The sequence below is a fragment of the Lytechinus variegatus genome, chromosome 2 (genome assembly GCF_018143015.1).
Source record: "Lytechinus variegatus isolate NC3 chromosome 2, Lvar_3.0, whole genome shotgun sequence".
Classification (NCBI taxonomy): domain Eukaryota; kingdom Metazoa; phylum Echinodermata; class Echinoidea; order Temnopleuroida; family Toxopneustidae; genus Lytechinus; species Lytechinus variegatus.
Window position 1 is genome coordinate 75,981,057 of NC_054741.1, and position 19,705 is coordinate 76,000,761.

The 19,705-nt window shown below is 35.7% G+C and overlaps 2 protein-coding genes across 4 annotated transcripts; one reads left to right on the forward strand and one right to left on the reverse strand.

Annotated features, from left to right (window-relative positions):
• Positions 1-36: 36 nt before the first annotated feature.
• LOC121406962 lies at positions 37-2,521 on the reverse strand. Its single transcript, XM_041597836.1, has 2 exons — positions 2,516-2,521; positions 37-1,686 (listed from the first exon to the last, which is right to left on the reverse strand). The coding sequence occupies exons 1-2, from the start codon at positions 2,519-2,521 to the stop codon at positions 37-39; spliced, it is 1,656 nt and encodes a 551-aa protein (XP_041453770.1).
• A 4,928-nt stretch (positions 2,522-7,449) lies between these two features.
• On the forward strand, positions 7,450-18,766 carry LOC121409058 (probable thiopurine S-methyltransferase). 3 transcript variants are annotated; one of them, XM_041600851.1, is made up of 9 exons: positions 7,450-7,532; positions 8,739-8,820; positions 9,280-9,369; positions 9,842-9,974; positions 10,818-10,870; positions 11,258-11,332; positions 12,663-12,751; positions 14,891-14,935; positions 16,329-18,766. In XM_041600851.1, exons 2-9 carry the CDS (start codon positions 8,747-8,749, stop codon positions 16,439-16,441), a joined length of 672 nt encoding a protein of 223 aa, XP_041456785.1. In that variant the 5' UTR covers positions 7,450-7,532; positions 8,739-8,746; the 3' UTR covers positions 16,442-18,766. The 3 variants fall into 3 exon arrangements, with proteins under 3 accessions (XP_041456785.1, XP_041456787.1, XP_041456786.1); XM_041600852.1 differs by having other exon boundaries at positions 7,519-7,537; XM_041600853.1 differs by lacking the exon at positions 11,258-11,332.
• The last annotated feature ends 939 nt before the right edge of the window (positions 18,767-19,705 follow it).

Genomic DNA, 19,705 nt, shown 5'->3' on the forward strand with positions numbered 1-19,705 from the left:
GAGACTCGACGTTTCGGACAGGTTGACTGTCCGTCTTCAGGAGTGAGTGTTCGCTCGGCGTGCGGCGGTACTTATGGCGTGCGTGCGTCGGTGGAGGGTCTTGTGTTCTTTGAGTCTGGTGTCGAAGTCTCGGCCGGTTTCCCCAATGTACACTTTACCGCAGTGGCAGGGGATCTTGTAGACGCCTGGTTGTTTGTTGGATGGGTGCTTGTCCTTATGAGAGTGAAGGATGGAGTGTAGTTTTCGAGAGGATTGGTGTCTGACGAGGATGTTGGCAGAGTGAAGGATGCGTTGTAGTCGGTGTGAAGTCTTGCCGATGTAGGGTAGTACTATGGTGGCGACGGGCTTGGTTTCGGATGGGTTTTCGGTGCTGTCGGTGCTGGGTTGATGGTTGGGTGGTTGAGTCTTGATCCTTCTTCTGGGGTAGTGGTTGATGGTGGTGAGTGCATTGGTCACGTGCTTGAGTTCTTGATGTAAGTGTGCCTTGTCGCTGAGTTGGTGGGCTCGTCTGATGAGAGTGTTGGCGACTGATTGGTGGATGGACGGGTGGTGGTGTGAGCGAAAGTTGAGGTAGCGGTCTGTGTGGGTAGGTTTCCGGTACACCTGGTGAGACGGGAATCCAGACGGTGTCTTAGTGATGAGAACGTCTAGAAATGGAATTGAGTTGTCGCGTTGGGTTTCCATGGTGAACTTGATGCTGGGGTGCTGGTTGTTGAGGTGGTTGAGAAACTGGTGAAGGTCGGGTGTGCTGTGCGGCCAGATGACAAAGGTGTCGTCGACGTAGCGGAGCCAGAGTGAAGGAGGTTTGTCCGCAGTCTTGAGTGCTTGGTGCTCAAAGTGTTCCATGAAGATGTTAGCGATGATTGGTGAGAGAGGTGACCCCATGGCTGCTCCTTGTAGTTGTTTGTAGTAGTTGTTGCGCCATTTGAAGGAGTTGGAGTTGAGACAGGTGAGGAGGAGGTCGTGGATCTGGTCTGGTGTGAGATTGGTTCTGGATGCTAGGTCTGAGTCGGTGATCAGGCGTTGCTTGATGATGTCACATGCTTGGTCTACAGGTACGCTGGTGAAGAGGGAGACGACATCAAAGCTGACGAGTGTGTCGGAGGGCCGGATCTTGGTTTTGGAGACGACGTCTATGAAGTGCTTGGAGTTGGTGACATGGTGCTGGGTTTGGCCTACGAGTGGTTGGAGGATGTTGGCCAGATGGCGTGCTGTGTTGTAGCAGGGTGACCCACGAGTGGAGATGATAGGGCGGAGAGGAGTGTTAGGCTTGTGTATCTTGGGTTGTCCGAATAAGATAGGTGACTTGGCTGAAGACGATCTGAGTTGGAAGTAGAGTGCCTTGGGTAGTGCATCGGATCGGTGTAGGGTCAGCAGTTGTTGGTTGATTTTCCTTTTGTTGGCCTGAGTTGGGTCTCTGTTGAGTTTGGAGTAGGTGTCTTTGTCTTGGAGAATCTCTTCGATCTTGTCATCGTATGCGTCTTGGTCCATGATAACGGTGGCGTTGCCCTTGTCAGCCTGAAGGATGTGAATGGCTTGGTTACGTCGGAGGTCCTGGATAGCAGAGCGTTCGTCTTTGGATAGGTTCTGTTTAGGTGGCTTGGCGTCGGAGAGGGCATTGGTTACCTTGAGTCTAATTGCGTTGGCGGCCTCTTTGGAGAGAAAGCGGAGCTTGGGTTCGACTTGCTGTACGATGTCGGAGAAAGGGATCTTCTTAGGAGCAAACAACCAGGCATCATCCGTACACCAGGCCACCCACTCACTCCCGCCGAAGCTCACCCGACGAGTCCGCCGACCAACACGCACAGAACGCCACCATTGATGTACACACCGCCGACACACACACACGCCGCCGTAACTCACGCCGCCGTCTACTCACCACGTCCGCATACGACGCCCACTCGTTTCCCGCCAAAACCGCCGACCCACACACAGAGCGCCACCTACGACGTCAACCCGCCGTGACCGCCGGCCTAGAGCTTTCCCCCACGTCCGCACGCACGCCATAAGTACCGCCGCACGCCGAGCGAACACTCACTCCTGAAGACGGACAGTCAACCTGTCCGAAACGTCGAGTCTCTCTACTACTCATCATCTCTACTCGCCGACGCAAGCCAGCATCTCCTCATCAGCTCTACTACTCAAGCTGTTCTCACTCAACATTCCTTCTGGTTTACAGTCCTTTTCAGGACTATTCTCAAGAAAGAATACTCTATTCTCAAATCTCCACTTTCTCGCCTATCCACTTCCTCTCTCCTTCTATCCACTACTTCTATAACACTCCACATGGTGTACCGTAAACCACATCAGCAATTAAAACATACATAGTTGTCTACATGCAATGCAATTCTAATGGACTTTGTATCTTGAATATGAAGATAGTTTAATAGAGATAACATGTGTGCTAATATTATTTGCCAACTTTCATATCGTTGCAGATGTCACTATCCCTTCTTATCCAAAGAAAATATATTGAACTTTTGAGTAGTTTGTCTTTTATGTAAGAAATAATTACTGACATTTTATCGAAACAGAAACTGATCTTCCTAATATGTATTTTCTTTTTCTTTGAGATACATGAAAACCACCTTTCGAGCATGAAATTGGCTGAAAATCACTACAGTGCGTATCAAAAAAGGGACAGTTATGAAAAGTCTACATAAAATTTGTTTCAAATTATGATATCTATATTTTGATGTTAATAGATGCCCTGAAATCTTATCTTTGAAGTGCCATTTAAAAATTTGTTCATGTTTGAGCGAACACGGCACGTTTTTGTCAAAGGTTCAAAAAGAGGCTTGCGCCAAAATGGCAGAAATGAGAAATTTGATGATCAGACTTCTTGCTAATCGGCAGACTTCCTCTTATCCTTTTCATTATCTTTGCCATGATTTTCGAATTATGCTGTCATATTTCATTTGCAAACTTATTTGTTTACTTAAATTATTTTGTTTTTTCATGAAAACTTCTTTAACATTTGAATTTTCCTTCAGAAGACTTTTTGTCAACCAAGCAAGAAGATTTGCATTATTAGTTAGAAGAACTTGAAATTATTCAAGTCGTATTTTATTATGTGAAACAAATTATGTAATGGTACCTTTAAAAACATGAATCCTATTTTCAAGGGTTTATTGATTCCTTAACCAAGATTAATTACGTGCTTGACAGGACAAACAGGTAAGGATCCATGTCTTTCAATGGCAATGGTGTATTGAGTCAATTAAGAAGGAGCTAGATATGACAGATCGGATAAAATGTATTTAAAAAGCTGCAAGCGAGAAAGCAAACATTTCAATTTTTTATTAAAATATCAAATTTTGTGATAGATATTGACATAATATTTAGAAAATAAATCATACTTCACTTTCTATTTTTCCTTTTATTTCCTTTCTACTATCTTTTTTATTTGTTATTAGGGGAACACCCGTGCCCCCACCCATCTGTATGCCACTGTTCAAAGGAACCATAACCTTTGTAGCACACAATGAAAGGGTTTGAAAAAAAATACACGCTCTCCCATACTGCGATTGATTTTTTTTTGCTTAGAGAAGGAATATTGGAAGCTAAAAGAGAACATGTTAAAAAGAAACAACAGAACAATTTAAGCAAATAAATAGATTTGAAAATGAATTTTGATCGCATAATTCGAAAATTATGGCAAAGATATTAATGACAAGGTTAAGAGGAAATACTGATTAGCAAGAGGTCCGATCATCATATCATTTTATGCCATTTTAGCTCAAGCCTCCTTTTTAACCTCAGACAAAAACACTCCGTATTCACTCAAGCATGAACAAAACTCTTTTTTAATGGCATTTGAAAGATAAGTCTTCAGAGCACCTATTAACACCAAAATATGGACATCATGATTTGAAACAAAAATTTATAGACTTCTAATCTGTCCCGGTTTTTGTATACGCATGTAGTATGTGATATGATTGAAAGTTCTGATATGCGATTAATAAATTGCTATGATGTTAGTACGGTGCCATTTTATAATGAAGAAGAAACAGCATAAGAAAGAAAGGATGCTAGACATCTTATTTGTAAAATTCACATTTATACAAATCAACAGTCACTAGACTTCTGTATTAACCTTAAAGTGTTTGATGATAAGGAGTCTCTTGTAAAAATCACATTGTACGTTGATAAATGTTTTTAAAGCGCTTTCACTGAAGAGTTGTGTGAAAAAATGTCAGGCTCATGGATTTAAAAGTTTTAATTCTGTGATATCATATGCCAGCAACTCCATCATAATTCAAGTGACAAAACTCCATGAATTGTCATTGGACATTATTTTACCTATGCACTCAGTATATCAGGAATATTGTGTACATAATAATGTGTATCATATTGTAGATGTAGTATAGGGTTCTACATATTTCTTATGATTAAAGTGATCTATCTTTAAAAAAGATGACAATTAGTCATTTTGTTACCAATTGATTATTTGAAACCTTTAAAGGTCAAGTCCACCCCAGAGAAAAATGCTGATTTGAATAAATAAAATCAAACTAGCATAATGCTAAAAAAAAGTCATAAAAATCGAATGTGAAATAAGGAAGTTGTGACATTTTAAATTTTCGGGGTTTTTTTTCAAAAAAATATGATATGCACAATATTCAGTGACATGGAAATGAGACTGTCGATAATGTCCTTCACTTATTATTTCTTGTGTTTTTTTATAGTTTGAGATATACAATATTTCATTTTGTACATATTTGACAATAAGGACCAACTTGACTGAACCATATATTATCAAACAATGCTAATTCCACAGGTTCGGGGAGGAATTGTTTCACTAGACAATGAGGAGAAAATAATTCATATGATAAAATGCAAAAGATAAAGTGAGTGGATGATGTCATCCTAATTTGCATACCGACCTGGATGTGCATAACTGTTTTGTGAAATTTAGCAAAACTTTAAAATGTCACAACTTTTGAATTTTATAACAAATTTTGATAAAAAAAATTAGTGTTGGATTTTTTTCTCTTTTCATGTGAATGAATTAATTTTGGGGGTGTTCTTGTCCTTTAATGTATAAAAAATGCTTCTGAGAGAAGTCCTAAGAGAGAGACGATTACCAAATGAATTATTTACAGTTCGGTGGTGACACTTCTGATCGTCTATCAAGCATCACTGATCGTCGCACAGGTCTTCGGTCACACGATCAGGGCTAAATGTCATTTAGGGTCACATCGATTTTATCATGTTTTTTGTGAATGATTAGGCCTATCCTATACACACACTTAAAATGTTTCCACTGTGTTGGGTAATGTATGTTTTTATAAATACAATGTTTATTCTTGGCAATATCCAATTGAGTAAATTTATTATCCAATTTATTTTTTTATACTCATTTTGGTCAGGTTTTAACCAAATTAATAGTTGTGTGGATCGACAGTATATGTTGCCCAGTGATGGTAAAAATTGGGCCTTCATTTTTGCCAAAACCTTTTAAAAGCGTACTTCGTTTTCAAAGTCCGCACTGCTGCTAAATGAATCACGTAATGCAGGCGAGATTGCCAGAGAGGCGCTCCACTTGTTTTGTTTGTTCGGGGGCTTTTTTTAGGTTTATCTCATTTTTATAACAACTTCATAAAATGGTCCCATTAAGGGAAAGGGGATGGAAAAAGTGGCAAATTATTCATAGTTCATTTATTTCTTATCCTTTCACAAAAAAAATCATACCTGATAGTCAAAAAATCAGATGAAAATTAGATTGTATATGCGTACGCTAAACATAAAAATATTGAGTTTGTTACTCATATCATTTACTTTTCATTTTTCTCTTTCATTTTGAAAGAAAGAGGAGACCTTAAAAATCTAGGCTTGTCAAGACAAGGTCCCCAATGTCCGGGATAGGCTAAGTGTATACATAATATTAAATATATTGAATAAGACTACACATCTAAATTAGCAAAAAAAATGAAAGAGTGAGTACACAATCATATTTATATATAAGGGATGGCCCAGGCTGAAAATATTTATGTCTAAATAGATAGAGTAAAAATTCACAGAGTAAAATGCTGAAAATTCATCAAAATAGGACAACAAATTACGAAGTTATTGAATTTTGAAGTTTATCAATATTTTGTGAAAACAGTTATATGCACATCGTCATGAATATTCATTTCACTAGGTGGGCTGATCACATCCCCACTTTCCCTTTTCTTATGTTATTACATGAAATCATAAAATGTTTCATTTATCCAAACATGTGTACTTGATGTGTATTACGATGAAATAAGTTCTTGCGGCAATAAATAACTAATGCACTTAATTAGTTGTCAATTCAGTTGTTTTCTTAATTGGTAGAAATTTTTGAATAAACCTATAATTTCATATAATAAAATACGAAAGAACAAGTGGGGTATGAAATCATCAGCCCGACTAATGAATATTCATGAGACATGCCTAGAACTGTTTCACCGGAATAATGCAATTCTGTATAATTCATTAACTTTGTTATTCGATTTTTATCAAATTTTCAGCATTTTGCTCTCTTAATCTTACTCTATTTATTAAGATATAAATATTTCCAGCCTAGACCATCCCTCTAATGAAAAGAAAAGATAAGACAAGGATAATGAAGTGAGGAGCTCTGGCAGGCGCAAAGGGTTTAGGGAGAGTGTTGGGATGGCAAAGACAGCGAGGGAGAGATGGGGGAGGTGTATAAAGGAGTTTATAACTTTATTTTGGCCCATGGCCTGTAGACTGCCCATTAATTACATTAAAAGAGAATATCCTTCGAAAACTGAACTTATATATGTCATTATACTATACTAACAATGCATAGTTTTGTATTTATCCGGCATGTTTAGGGTTTGGGTGGACTCATAATCCCACAATCTCGATTATTCAGGCCCCAAATCCAATTCTCTTCTGTTTTCTCTGCAGTGGAATACTAACATTGGCGGCGGGGGCCAAAAGATTTAAGGGGGTCAACCTGCAATTTTGGGAAGGACATGCACTATACCTGGTAATTGGATCGACAAGCAAAAAAAAATAATAAAAAAAGAAAATGGGGAGGGGGCGTAGGAAAAAAATTGACAAGCCAAAAAGAAAGTTTATCAAAACAAATTTTAGGGGTTCCGCCCCCCGGCCCCCCCCCCCCCCCAATGCATACTAAGCCAGATAAGTCACATGCTGAAAATGTATTAAGGAAATCAATTATAAAGTAAGAAAAAGGGGAATTGCTGGTGGACCAAGGGGGGATCAAAATGGAAAATATGAGACCAAAAAAAATAAGAAAAGAAGGGGAAAACGATTAAAAGAAAAGATGAGAAAAGGAAAACCAAATATATATTCGACAAAGGCCCTGCGGCGCGGGACGTCCGTCCAGGCACGAGCTCATGATTTATGGGGCCGGCCGGGGAAGCATGCAGCGCAGAGCGCGAGCGCAAATCTGTGTGCAATTAGTGTAGTACCCAAGCACTAGAGACGGAGACCAATTTTCGTGAGTATTTTTAATCAAAATGATCGGGATGAGTGGATCTAGTCTAGTTTCGATGACCAACATCAGCTTGGTATGGTTGGTATATCAACGTTACTCGTTAGTTTTCCACTCCTAGTCCTAACTAAATAATCTAAATTACCGGTACTCATCCATATTTTTTTTTTCAATTTTAGTGGAGGGGACATCAAAGTCTTGCCCCGGTAGGCGGTACGGTATTAGTACGGTTAGACCAAAAGCTTCAGTCTCTGTATTTTGGTTGTTCCGCTGAACTGCGTTGGCTCACTCACCAATACATGAACAATGGGGATTATAGTAAAATGTCAGAAATTGTTGAATAAATCCCCAGAAACGACGGTTATTCCTGTCTACGGTACGGTTAGACAGCTGGCAGCCATATCTGTTTCGAGGAGTTTTTTAACATTTTTTTTTTTTATTTCAGTGAAGCCGACGGAGTTCAGCTGAACAACCACAAAATAACAGAGACTGAAGCTTTTGGTCTACGGTACGGTATGCACACCCTCAGCTGAGACTTCGTCTGACTCCGCGGCATCTTCTCTGTTCGACGTCTAGACTAAGGCCATTTTAGGTCGAGGCTCAAGGACTAAAAAAAAAAGGTTTTAAAAAAACTCTGAAACAGCGGGGGAGGGGATGCACTCGACCCAATGTGTGGTTTGTAGTTGTAGACCCTGTACGTTAGGCCTATGACATGTGCCCATGCATGGGCCATATGATGTACACAGCGGGGGAGGGGGCAGTCTGCGGGGCCCCCCGGCCCCCACCCCCACAGCTTAAAGTTTCCTCGGAACTAGACCAAAAGCTTCGGTCTTTGTATTTTTGGTTGTTCCGCTGAACTACGTTGGCTCCACTCACCATAGTAAAATGTCAGAAATTGTTGAATAAATCCCCAGAAACGACGGTTATTCCTGTCTACTCGGAACGGCCGATACTGCGCATTAAATATTATGAAAGTGGAGTGTCCTGGAACGCTCTTAAAATCTTGCAAAAGAGAATATGCCCTAGAACTAATAAACATGAAAGATTATGGCCATACAACATGTAATATTGGTCCCTACCGCATGCCTTTATTGTCCTTGGACTCTGCATACCAAATAACCAGCTGCAGATCCATACTTCGAATGATATTAAATCTAGAATATGGAGCTCTACATAATGTGCAGGGAAAAAAAACCTGATTGTGATAATTTATATAACAGAGAAATTATGCATCAATGCATTGGTTACTTCTTTAATAATATGTATTTCTAACATTCTACAGCAGGTGAGATGCCTAAACTAGAATATTGGTCAGAAGGATGGACGAAGGGCAGAACATCGTTCCACCGGACATATGTTCACAAGTAATACTTGATTCCTCCCATTTATTAATAGAGGACCCCCCCTTCCATCCTACTAGTTGGGCCTATCATTGTTTTCATGAAAAGGAAGAATCTCTTTTTTTAGCATGTGTATATTTAAACAGTTGATATAATTTCGTTTTTAAATCCCCTAATCATATGTATTAAATGATATGATCATAATGTCAATTCAAAATGCAAACATGCTATACATGTGTGTATTTTGTTTTGATTTATAACACAAAAGAAATGGCATGGGTTTGAAAAAAAAGTTGGGGTGTAGTGTTTTTTCCCTTTAAGGGGAAGTTAATCCTGAAGAAAAGTTTGTTGTAAAATATAAGAATAATAAAAAACAAAATTTTGGTGAAGATTTGAGGAAAATCCTTTAATTTGAAATATTTGGGCTCTATCAATTTGATTTTTATAGATTGATAATTGATGAAATGAATGTCTTACTTTCAGGTCATTGCTAGAGTTTCAGAGCAAGCTCCTGGTGAAGAAGCCTAGTCGCGTGCTTGTGCCACTATGTGGGAAAACATTGGATATGAGATGGTAGGTGATACCAATGATTATCTTTTAATTATTTGTTCATTATCGGTTCTTTTTATCGGTATCCTGATGTTAACGGTATAGTGCGGTTGATATGTCATTACATATTTTTTGTTATATATGTATTGAACGATAATAAAACCCTGGAAACGCAAGCTCGTGTGATAACAAAAAAATCAAAGAAACAATAAAATGAAAGTTGAAGGGAAATTGGAGAAATAGTACTCTTGAAAGTTATTAGCATTTTAATGTTGAGATATCTGATGTGGACCTCCTGTTGGCAATGAAACCTACATTATTTGAAATCACTCTTGTACATATATGGGAGGACGTTTCTTAAAATATTTCATGGACAAAGAGTTTTCTTTAGAATGAGCAAAAAGATAAGATTTACGGTTTATTTTCAGTGTACAAAGAGGACAGTTGCTTGACATCTAGCAATTTTTTATAACAATTTATTTACTTGGTGATTCAGGCTTGCTGAAGAAGGTCATGAGGTTGTTGGAGTAGAAGGTGTTCTCCAAGCTGTCATGGAATTCTTTCAAGAACAAGATCTATCCTACAAAGAAAGTGACATCCCTGGGATAAAAGATGGCAAACTATTTGAGGTAAGGGTGGGGTTTTTTTACCCCGGGGTATTACAGAGGGGGGGGGGCTTTGATGATGTACATCACAACAAGTGTGATGTGTGCTTTAGTATGAAGACTTTAGATGGGGGTATTTGGTTTCATTGAAGTCACAAAACAAGTAAAAAGTGAGATATAATGTCCAATTAACTTACATGTAGAGCAGTAAGATGTGGTGATTTTGTTGGCATGTCATAGTGACCCATGAAACATTTGGTGGCAGCAGTGGGATACATCCTCTCCTGTTTCTTTAATGGGTGTTTGGTTTGTAAAAGCTTCCATTCTTTGTGAAACTGCCAATACCAGCATGCTCACAAGAGGATGTTTTCTCTTTTTTGATATTGAAGCACTTCACAAGTAGTATGGAAAAGGCTGAAAATGTCACGATATAATATTTGTCCAATGCTTTCTATTATCCAATCACTAAAATTTATAAAATACCTGTTGAACAGTCCACCTTTCAAGGGAAGTAAAAAAAAAAATGACCAAGAAATCATTCTAGGTATCTAAAAAAAATTCTCAAAATGAAATGAAAATCATTAGGGTTAAGTACTCTTTGTTTCAATCGAATTTATTGATTAGTTTCTTTTCCTAATATTACAAAGCACTTCATTCATAATATGCCCCACTATATACACGTTGATCACTCAGCGATGATAACATTTAAAAGTTATTGTACAATGCCTGCTTAGCTTTTTGTTCATGAGCAAATGGAAGTATACCCTGATTAAATAATGTCAACTGTTTTTAGTTCTTCCATACATATGAACTATTTAACATTCTCTTATTTAACATGCCATTGTTACAATTCACTTATTCCTACAGAATGAAGATAAGAAGATAAAAATATACCTGTGTGACTTCTTTAAATTCTCCAAGTAAGTACATTTTTGTGGAATATGTGATTTATTTGTTGGTGGTATAATAAAGATAATTATTGTACATATATGTTAGCTGTATCCTTATCTAGATGGAAACCCATTACACAAATGTTTGAAATCAATTACAAAATGGTGATAGCCAATCATAATCATTATTACATGTGTACTTTGAAACATTGACCAGAAACTTTTTAAAGTGTTCTATCATATTTGCAATACAAAGTCTTTTGTGTTGGAAGGCCAAGATCAAACTGCACACGGTCATATTGTTTTCTTGATTCTAACAGGTTAATGATAGATATATAGATTACAGTGGGTATGTAGAATAGAGATATTGATGTGAGGAATTACAGTTTCTCAGTTGCACCCTCTTTGGAAATACAGAGATTTTGCAGGTCAGTTTGATGCTATTTGGGACCGAGGTTCTCTTGTTGCTGTTGATCCCTCATCACGACAGCAGTAAGTCAGGAGTTAATATCATTATCAACACCAAAATTGTCATCATTATCAACATTGTTATTTTTATCATTGCTGTCGCCATCATTTATCATCGTTATTTAATTTGAACATATAATTTATTCATTATTCGATATAATTTTTTTTATGATTTGTGCATTTAAAGACCTCAGCCAGACACAAGTGAAATTGCAAATGTTATACGAACCAAAAGCTTACAAACTACATAACACTAAAAAAAGGTTTATACGTTTCACCAGCAGAGTATTTTACTTGAGAATAGCTAGAAATATCTGGCTTCAAATTCAGGCTTGTTGTGTTTCACCGTCCTTGGAACCATAATTACCTCACTCTATGAAAGTCATTCCCAAAATATGACAAAATGACTTGATTTGACACATTAATACTGGTTTAAGTGTGTACCATAGCTGCATAAGACTTGTATTGTATATGTACAGTGCGTCCCAGAATAAACGAAACCGAGATTTAGCGATCATTTATCATAACTTAATCACAAAAACAATAGACAAATGACCTACCAATTTAAAGCTGAGAATCTCCTCTTTCATCTGATATTACTTAGATTATTTCTTATTCACGCATGAGTGAGCAAAAACAATTTGAAGAAAGGATACCAAAAACTCATTTGGAGGGGGGTATCTGGGTTTCAAAAAGAAAACCACATTTTTGAAAAGTTCAATATCTGCTCTTTAATTTGGTACCTCAATTACAGAAAATGGTCAAGAAATAAAAAAGTTCTGGTCATTTAAAATAAGGCTTGTATTTCCATAATTTCATGAGATAAATGTGTTTTCACCGGTTTCCCACAGAAGCTTTCGCATGGTGAACAATAGATTTAATGCATGGCTGATCGTCAACAAAACGAAGTGTCGAGTGAGTTTGAAAGCCAGCCTGGAGAACCTCTTCATTTTATGAAATTATTGAAATTCAAGCCTTATTTCAAATGACCATAACTTTGTTATTTCTCGACCATTTTCTGTAATTTAGGTATCAAATTAAAGAAGAAATATTGAACTTTTCACAAATGTGGTTTTCCTTTTGAAACCCAGATACCCCCCGCCAAATGAGATTTTGGTATACTTTCTTCAAATTGTATTTGCTCACTCATGCGTGAATGAGAAATAATCTAAGTAATATCAGATGAAAGAGGAGATTCTAAGCTTTAAATTAGTAGGTCATTTGTCTATTTTATTTATGATTAAGTAATGATAAATGATCGCTAAATCTCGGTTTCGTTTTTTCTGGGACGCACTGTATATATTTTATATTTCATGAAAGACTTGTGATTTCCTGCAATCTCACCCATTGTTAGATATACAGACGTCCTTCTCTCAGTACTATCCCCAGGAGGGCGCATTCTGAATGAGGTGTATGAGTACAGCCTAGAGGAAAAACCAACAGGTAATTAAAAAAAATATATAATAATTCTAATGTGATTGTTTTGTGTCATGTAAAATATTGAGTCCAGTCATATTCTTATTTCCTACTCCACACAATTAATTTATTATCTGTGTCCAATATTAATATTATTGTTACAAATTTTGTTGTGTACATTGAAATTATTTCTTTCCTGATAATTTACTTTATTTATAATCAATTTTGTCCCATCTCCATAGCAGAGCGAGACTATAGGTGCCACATTTCTGAAGGGGGGGGGCAGCAGTGGCGTCATCAACATCAAGTCTTTGAAATGTCATCATAACTTAGAAAGCATTAGGGCTTAGTTCATGAAACTTGGATATAATGGTAATCAAGTATTACTGAACATCCTGCCAGATTTTATTGTCACATGACCAAGGTCATTTAGGGTCAATGAACTTTGGCCATGTTAAGGGTATTTGTTAATTTCCAACATAACTTTGAAAGCTTATGGATCTGGTTTAATGAATCTTGGACATTAGAATAATCAAGTATTACTGAACATCCTGTCTGAGTTTCATGTCACATAAAAAAGGTCAAAGGTCATTTTGGGTTAATGAACTTAGATTATGTTGGGGGATTAAAAATGAAATCTTAACCAATGTTAAGTTTTGTCTCGCCTGCATAGGCGCTGCTTTTCCAACGGCGGTGGCAACAGCAAGTCTGATTTCTGCAATTGACTTTAACACAGGGCAAAAATTTTGGTAAAAACAACCTGAATTTTCTCAGGTAAAAATATTTATGCAACGTCCCCTGGACTTTCAAGTCACATGACCAAGATCAAAGGTCATTTAGGGTCAATGAACTTTTGCCAAATTGGGGGTATCTGTTGAATTACCATCATAACTTTGAAAGTTTATGGATCTGATTCATGAAACTTGGACATAAAAGTAATCAAGATCCTGTTGAGTTTCATATCACATGACAGAAGTCAAAGGTCATGTAAGGTCAATGAACTTTGGCCATTTTGGAGGTAATTATTAGATTGCTATCATAACTTTCAAAGTTTATAAATATAGTTAATAAATTATGGATATAGGGGTAATCAAGTATCTAGGTCAAATTTAATTTTTTGTCAATGAACATATTATTGTATCATATGGTGTTTTTTGTGAATAATCATTTTATAGTAGTTTTCAAAGTCAGCACTGCTGCTATATTGAATCGCAAATGATCGCATGATGCAGGTGAGACTGCCAGAGCTGTTCCACTTGTTTAAATATCATAACTGAAAGTATATGCATCTAGTTCATGAAACTTGAACATAAGAATAATCAAGCATCAGTGAACATACTGCGTGAGTTTCAGGTCACATGACCAAGGTCAATGAACTTTGGCCGTGTTGGGGGTATTTGTTGAATTGCCACCATAATTTTGAAAGTTTATAGATCTATCACTGATCGTCTTGCACAAGTCTTTGGTCATATGATCAAGGTCAAATGTCATTTAGGGTCAGTGAATATAGAATTTTTTCATCATATGATAGGTGTCTTTTGTGAATGATTATTGTATAGTCGTTTTCAAAGTCCGCTCTGCTGCTATATTGAATTGCGTAATGCAGGCAAGACTGCCAGAGGCGCTCCACTTGTTATGTATTTTTGTTTTATATAGTTCAAATTTAAAATGATGATTAGCAGTACAATGCAGGTGTCTCTTTTGATCAAAAGTTAATTCAAATATTATGATATATAAAGTTAATTGAGAGTTTTGCGGTAACACCATGTAGGTTAGTCCTGAGAAGGACTCTTGGTTATCTTCTGATTGTAGCTCTTAAAAGAACTTTTATTCCCGATGTTTCAAGCACATAAGCTTTGCTCTTCAGGAATATATGTGCTCAAAATATCAAGAATGGAAGTTCTTTTCAGAGTTACTATCAGAAAGATAACCAACAGTCCTTTTCAGGACTAACCTACATGGTGTAACTCAGAACTCTCCATTCAGTCTTACTGCCGTGCAAACCTCAAAATCTCACATTTAATTCTGTACCATCATTTTTTCTAGCATTTTCAAGCTCATATTGCTGGTATTTGTAACATTAATTCTACCTGGTGAATGATAGATATCATTGTGAGACCTGTTTTGGGGTATGTGTATGGTAATTGATTTTTATTGTTCTTTCAGGTACTCCCAATACAGTGCCTGATGAAGTTATACAAAAGTTATATGGTAAGAATAATTTAAGTTTTCAATTGTGTTGCTTATTTGAAAATAGTAATTCATTTTATTTTATATTGCATGACATATTGGGATAGTACTCGCATGTGACATAATATTAGATCTTTCAAATTTATAATTTGGCTTTGATGAATGTTTGAATCTAGTAAATGCTTCTCTCATTTTTCTAATTTCATTTCAGTCAACTTGTGCAGTGCACTCACCTTTAACTTAATTTGTGCCTTTTTTTCATCCACGATTTCTTGTACTAACTCTGTTGTAAGTGTATAGTATGTATAAAAAAAAATTGGAAGGTATTGTAAAATATATAGGGCCTAACGGCATTTGTATTTTTGTTTGAACTGTTGATAAACCTGTAAATATGTCCCTTTGTTAATCTTGAAAACCTCTTTATATTATCTTTTCTTTTTTTTTGCTATTGTAGTGATCGTACTATTCTCGTCACTTACTTTCTTGTGTTATACCAAGCTCTGTCCGTCACATGACATGGCTGAGACCAATTACCAGTACAATGTGCTAACAAAATAACATTGGCTCAGGGCACAGCCGGCCTGTTCCCCACTTCCCCCTTTTGAAAGTGAAGACTTTTTTTTTTTTGCTTTGAATGAAATACCCTTAATTTTTGGTAAAAACACTTTTTTTCTAAAATTTTTCCTCAGGAGAAAATTTGCCCCCCATTCAAAAATCCTTTATCTGTCCCTGGTTGTGTCTAATTATCAATAAATGAATATAAAGAAAGAGTAAAAAAAAAAGAGATTTTCAATTAATAAAGAGGTAGTTGTAAGTAGGTACCTCCATATATTCAAGCACTATTAAAAGCCATGAAGTAAAAGAATGAAATTGTAATCGATTTGGTGACAGTTTGGAAATGAGATATCTTCCTGTTTTATCCTTTGTAAGTTTGTTCATCAATATTTTTAAGATTTTGACAAGTTCTATAATGTGTTCAATCAATATTTTTAAGATTTTGATAAGTTCTATGTGTTTAATGAGTTTAATGTATCTCCTTATAATTAAGTAATAACCTTTTTGTGTTATCTATTTGCACATTTGATTGCATCTATATCTTTTCACCTATTGATATTCAAAAGTTATCCCTTCCCCTAATCTTTTCAGGAGAGAAGTTGTTAGCCAACAATGACCTATTGCCTAAGCAAAAGAAATACAGTATTGAAGCTGCTAGGAGCTATGAAACCTCCCATTTAGTGTAACTGTGTACTTTATGTGCTTTAATTATTAGCCCTCTGATGTTCTGAGTATGCCTGAAATCATTTTTATAGTGAGTTATGTATTTGCTTGTTAATGTTGTGTTTTTTATTTTTTATTTTTGAATATTTTTCTGACCCTGTACTTGGCATCTTTTGCTCCCATCTCATTATTCAAGGAGAGAAATTTTCCATCGAGCTTTTAGCAGACAACGATCACTTGAACCAGCGTTTCAAAGACCAAGGGCTGACATGGATGAGACAGCATGTACGCATCATGACCCTCAAATAACATCATTCTTAGCCAAACTTATTTTTTATCAAATCAAAGAGTCAATAATTCATTAATTTGTTTCATTCTATTATTTTATTTTTCTATGCATTTACGTATTGATTTGCTTATTTTTTGTGATTTAAATTTACATATTTGATTATTAATTTATTAATGTAGTCTATCATTCTTTTTCTATCAGAGCGATTTACCAATCAATGTATTTACTTGCATTATGTATTAAATATGTCATTTTGCCTCCAAAGAAGATTCTGCTAGGATCGAAAGCTTAGGCCCCTTTTGACTCTCTAAATATGTAAATTGTCAGTAATGCATGGAAATGTATTGTAATGTTTATAGTATATTTCAAATCTGTGATATTTGACCATTAGACATCTATAAGCCTTTTAAATATTTCATTTTTACATCGGATTAGGTCCTGCATAATAACAGTTTTGTTGTTCATACATGATGTATGAAATTATATCACAAAAATAAACAGCTTTATCACTTTATTTGTGGTACACAACTGATAATATTCAAATCGATAATATTCCATGTAAATTGATTATAACTAATCTATGGTACAAAATTACTTCCTGCATTGGAATTTCTTTGTTGCATTTACATGTCTCTCCATGTACCCAGGAAGATTCATAAAGTTCCATTTTCACATTTGATGGCAGAACTCTGCCTAAGAGAACACTCCTCTACCCCCATCCTCCAATTATTGTCAATTATACCAGTGAGAATAATGCAAAATTAAAATGGGTAAGGTTTTAATATTAATGTTTCAGAGTCAGTTTGGTTTTATTTTTTAACTCATCTTTACTTTATTTAACTCCATATAATCTTGAAAAATTTGACATCTTTTATATTTCTTGTGTTTAAGCTACACTGCTAGGACTGCAAAAAACAGACATAGTTGTCTTATACAATACAATTTTAATGGAATTTGTATCTTGAATATGAAGATAGTTAGAGATAACATGTGCTTAAATTGTTTGTCAACTGTTAAATCATTGCAGCTATCTCTATCGCTAGGAAATGTATTGAATATTGATTTTTTTTAGTAGTTGTCTTTATTTAAGAAATAATTACTGACATTTTATCAAAACAGAAACTGATTTCTAAAAATGTATTTTCTTTATCTTTTGAGATCTTATATTAAAACCACTTTTCAAGCATGAAATTAGCTGAAAATTACTAGTACGTGATGTAATTGTAAGTTCTGATGTGCAATCAATAAATTGGTAAGAAACATGTTAGTGTTAAATGTGCCTTTTTGTAATGAACAAAAAGAAATACTATACGAAAAAAAGGATGCTAGACATTCTCATTTGTTAAATTCACATTTATATAAATTATCAACAGTCACTACACTTCTGTAACCTTGAGTGTTTGATGATATAAGGAGTCTCATGTTAAAATCACTTGTACGTTAACAAATGTTTTTGAAGCGCTTTCACTAAGAGTTATGTGAAAAAAATGTCAGATTTATGGATTTTAAAGATTAACTTTGTGATATATGCTAGCGGCTCCATCATACATGTATATCATGTGACAAAGTCCATGAATGTTATTTTTTCTTAAAATTGAAAATGACTTCATCTGTGCACTCAATGTATCAGAAAATATTGTGTACATGCTCTAAAAAAAGACAAATAGTTTTCATGAACCATTTAGGAGTATTATAATGAAGATGTAGTATATGATTTTATATATTTTCGTATAATTAAAGTGATCTATCTTTTGTAAATGATGACAGTTAATCATTTTGCTTACCAAATAATGATTTAACACCATCATAGAAAGTGCTTCTGAGAGACATTCTAAGAGAGAGGAGATGAAAATCAAGAAGTGAATGATAACAGTTTAGTTGTGACACTTCTGATCGCCTATGTTCATGTTAATTGGGGAGAAAGTAAATTTTGTTGGCAATGATGAACAGTTCATGCTATCTTGTTGCCCAGCCATAACAAACTGACACTTAACTTATGGCTATGAATTTAGAGTGACATATTTAAGATGGTGACTGCTTTTGGGTTGAGGGGGGGGGAGAAGGTTGGAGAGAGAAAACGAGCCGTTATGATACTGAAGAGCTTTCATTTGGCTTGTAAAACTTGACATCAATAAGGAATGCAGGTTTTAATTGTAGTATTTTTTGGTAAGTTGGTATTTAAAAAAAAAAAATTTAAATGAAATAAAAATCAAGGGGAAGGGGAGGATTAAAAGTGGCAGAAAGAGGTAGAAAAGACAAGGCATTTAAATAGGGGTAATAATTACCCCCTAAGAAAAGGAAACAGAAGGGGGATTAAAAGGGATGAAATGTAATATCTTGTCATTGCTATGCCAAAATCCATTTCAAAAATCATTTGAATGAATTCAAAATTTCACTTGCAACTTTTAAAGGAAAAGTGAGTTGTGCACCCCAATAAAATATTGATTTGAATAAATGTAGAAAAATCCAACAAACACAAAGCTGAAATTTTTATCAAAACCAGATTCAAATAAATTGAAAGTCACCTAATTTTACAAAACATTTGTCTGCACATCCTCGCCGATATGTAAATAGAGAATTAATGACGTCATCACTCACTCACCATTTCCTTTGTGTTTTACTATATGAATATGAAAAATTCAATTCTCTGTAAATTAATGTGAGCTGAAGTTGATTCCTCCCTGGAAGTGTTGAATTGCCATGTAGTGTTACAAATTTTGTGATTTTGATGAAGAGTTGTTATATTGTCAAGTCTGCAAAAATAATATTTTGTATAATTAAACAACAAAATACAAAAGAATTAGTAATATCTATTCTCATTTGCATATCGCCGTGTGTAACATTTTTGTGAAAAATGAGCGAATTTCGTTAATATCAGAACTTTATTATTTCACGCCCGATTTTGACAAAATTTTCAGCATAAAAATATGCTTTTACTTATTCAAATCTAATTTTTGTTTGGGTGGATTTGCCCTTTAGTATTATTTTTGACACATGGGCTATGTTGTTCACATGACCCTTTTGGCAAATTATTTACATGGTGGGGTAGAGGGGTGGGGCTTCGAGAGAATGGAATATAGAGACGAACGAGATGGTGAAAGAGAGTGAGGAAGAAAGTTTGCAGATGAAAGAGCGAGGGAGGGAAGCATGAGAGGGGTAGACAGCGAGGGGGGGGGGAGTAAGTAGTGTGCTGTGCAAACCATACACTTCGCATTAAGGGTCTGAATGTGCAGCCTAATAAAGAGGAAGTTCACCCTGACAAAAATTTTATTGAAAAAATAGAA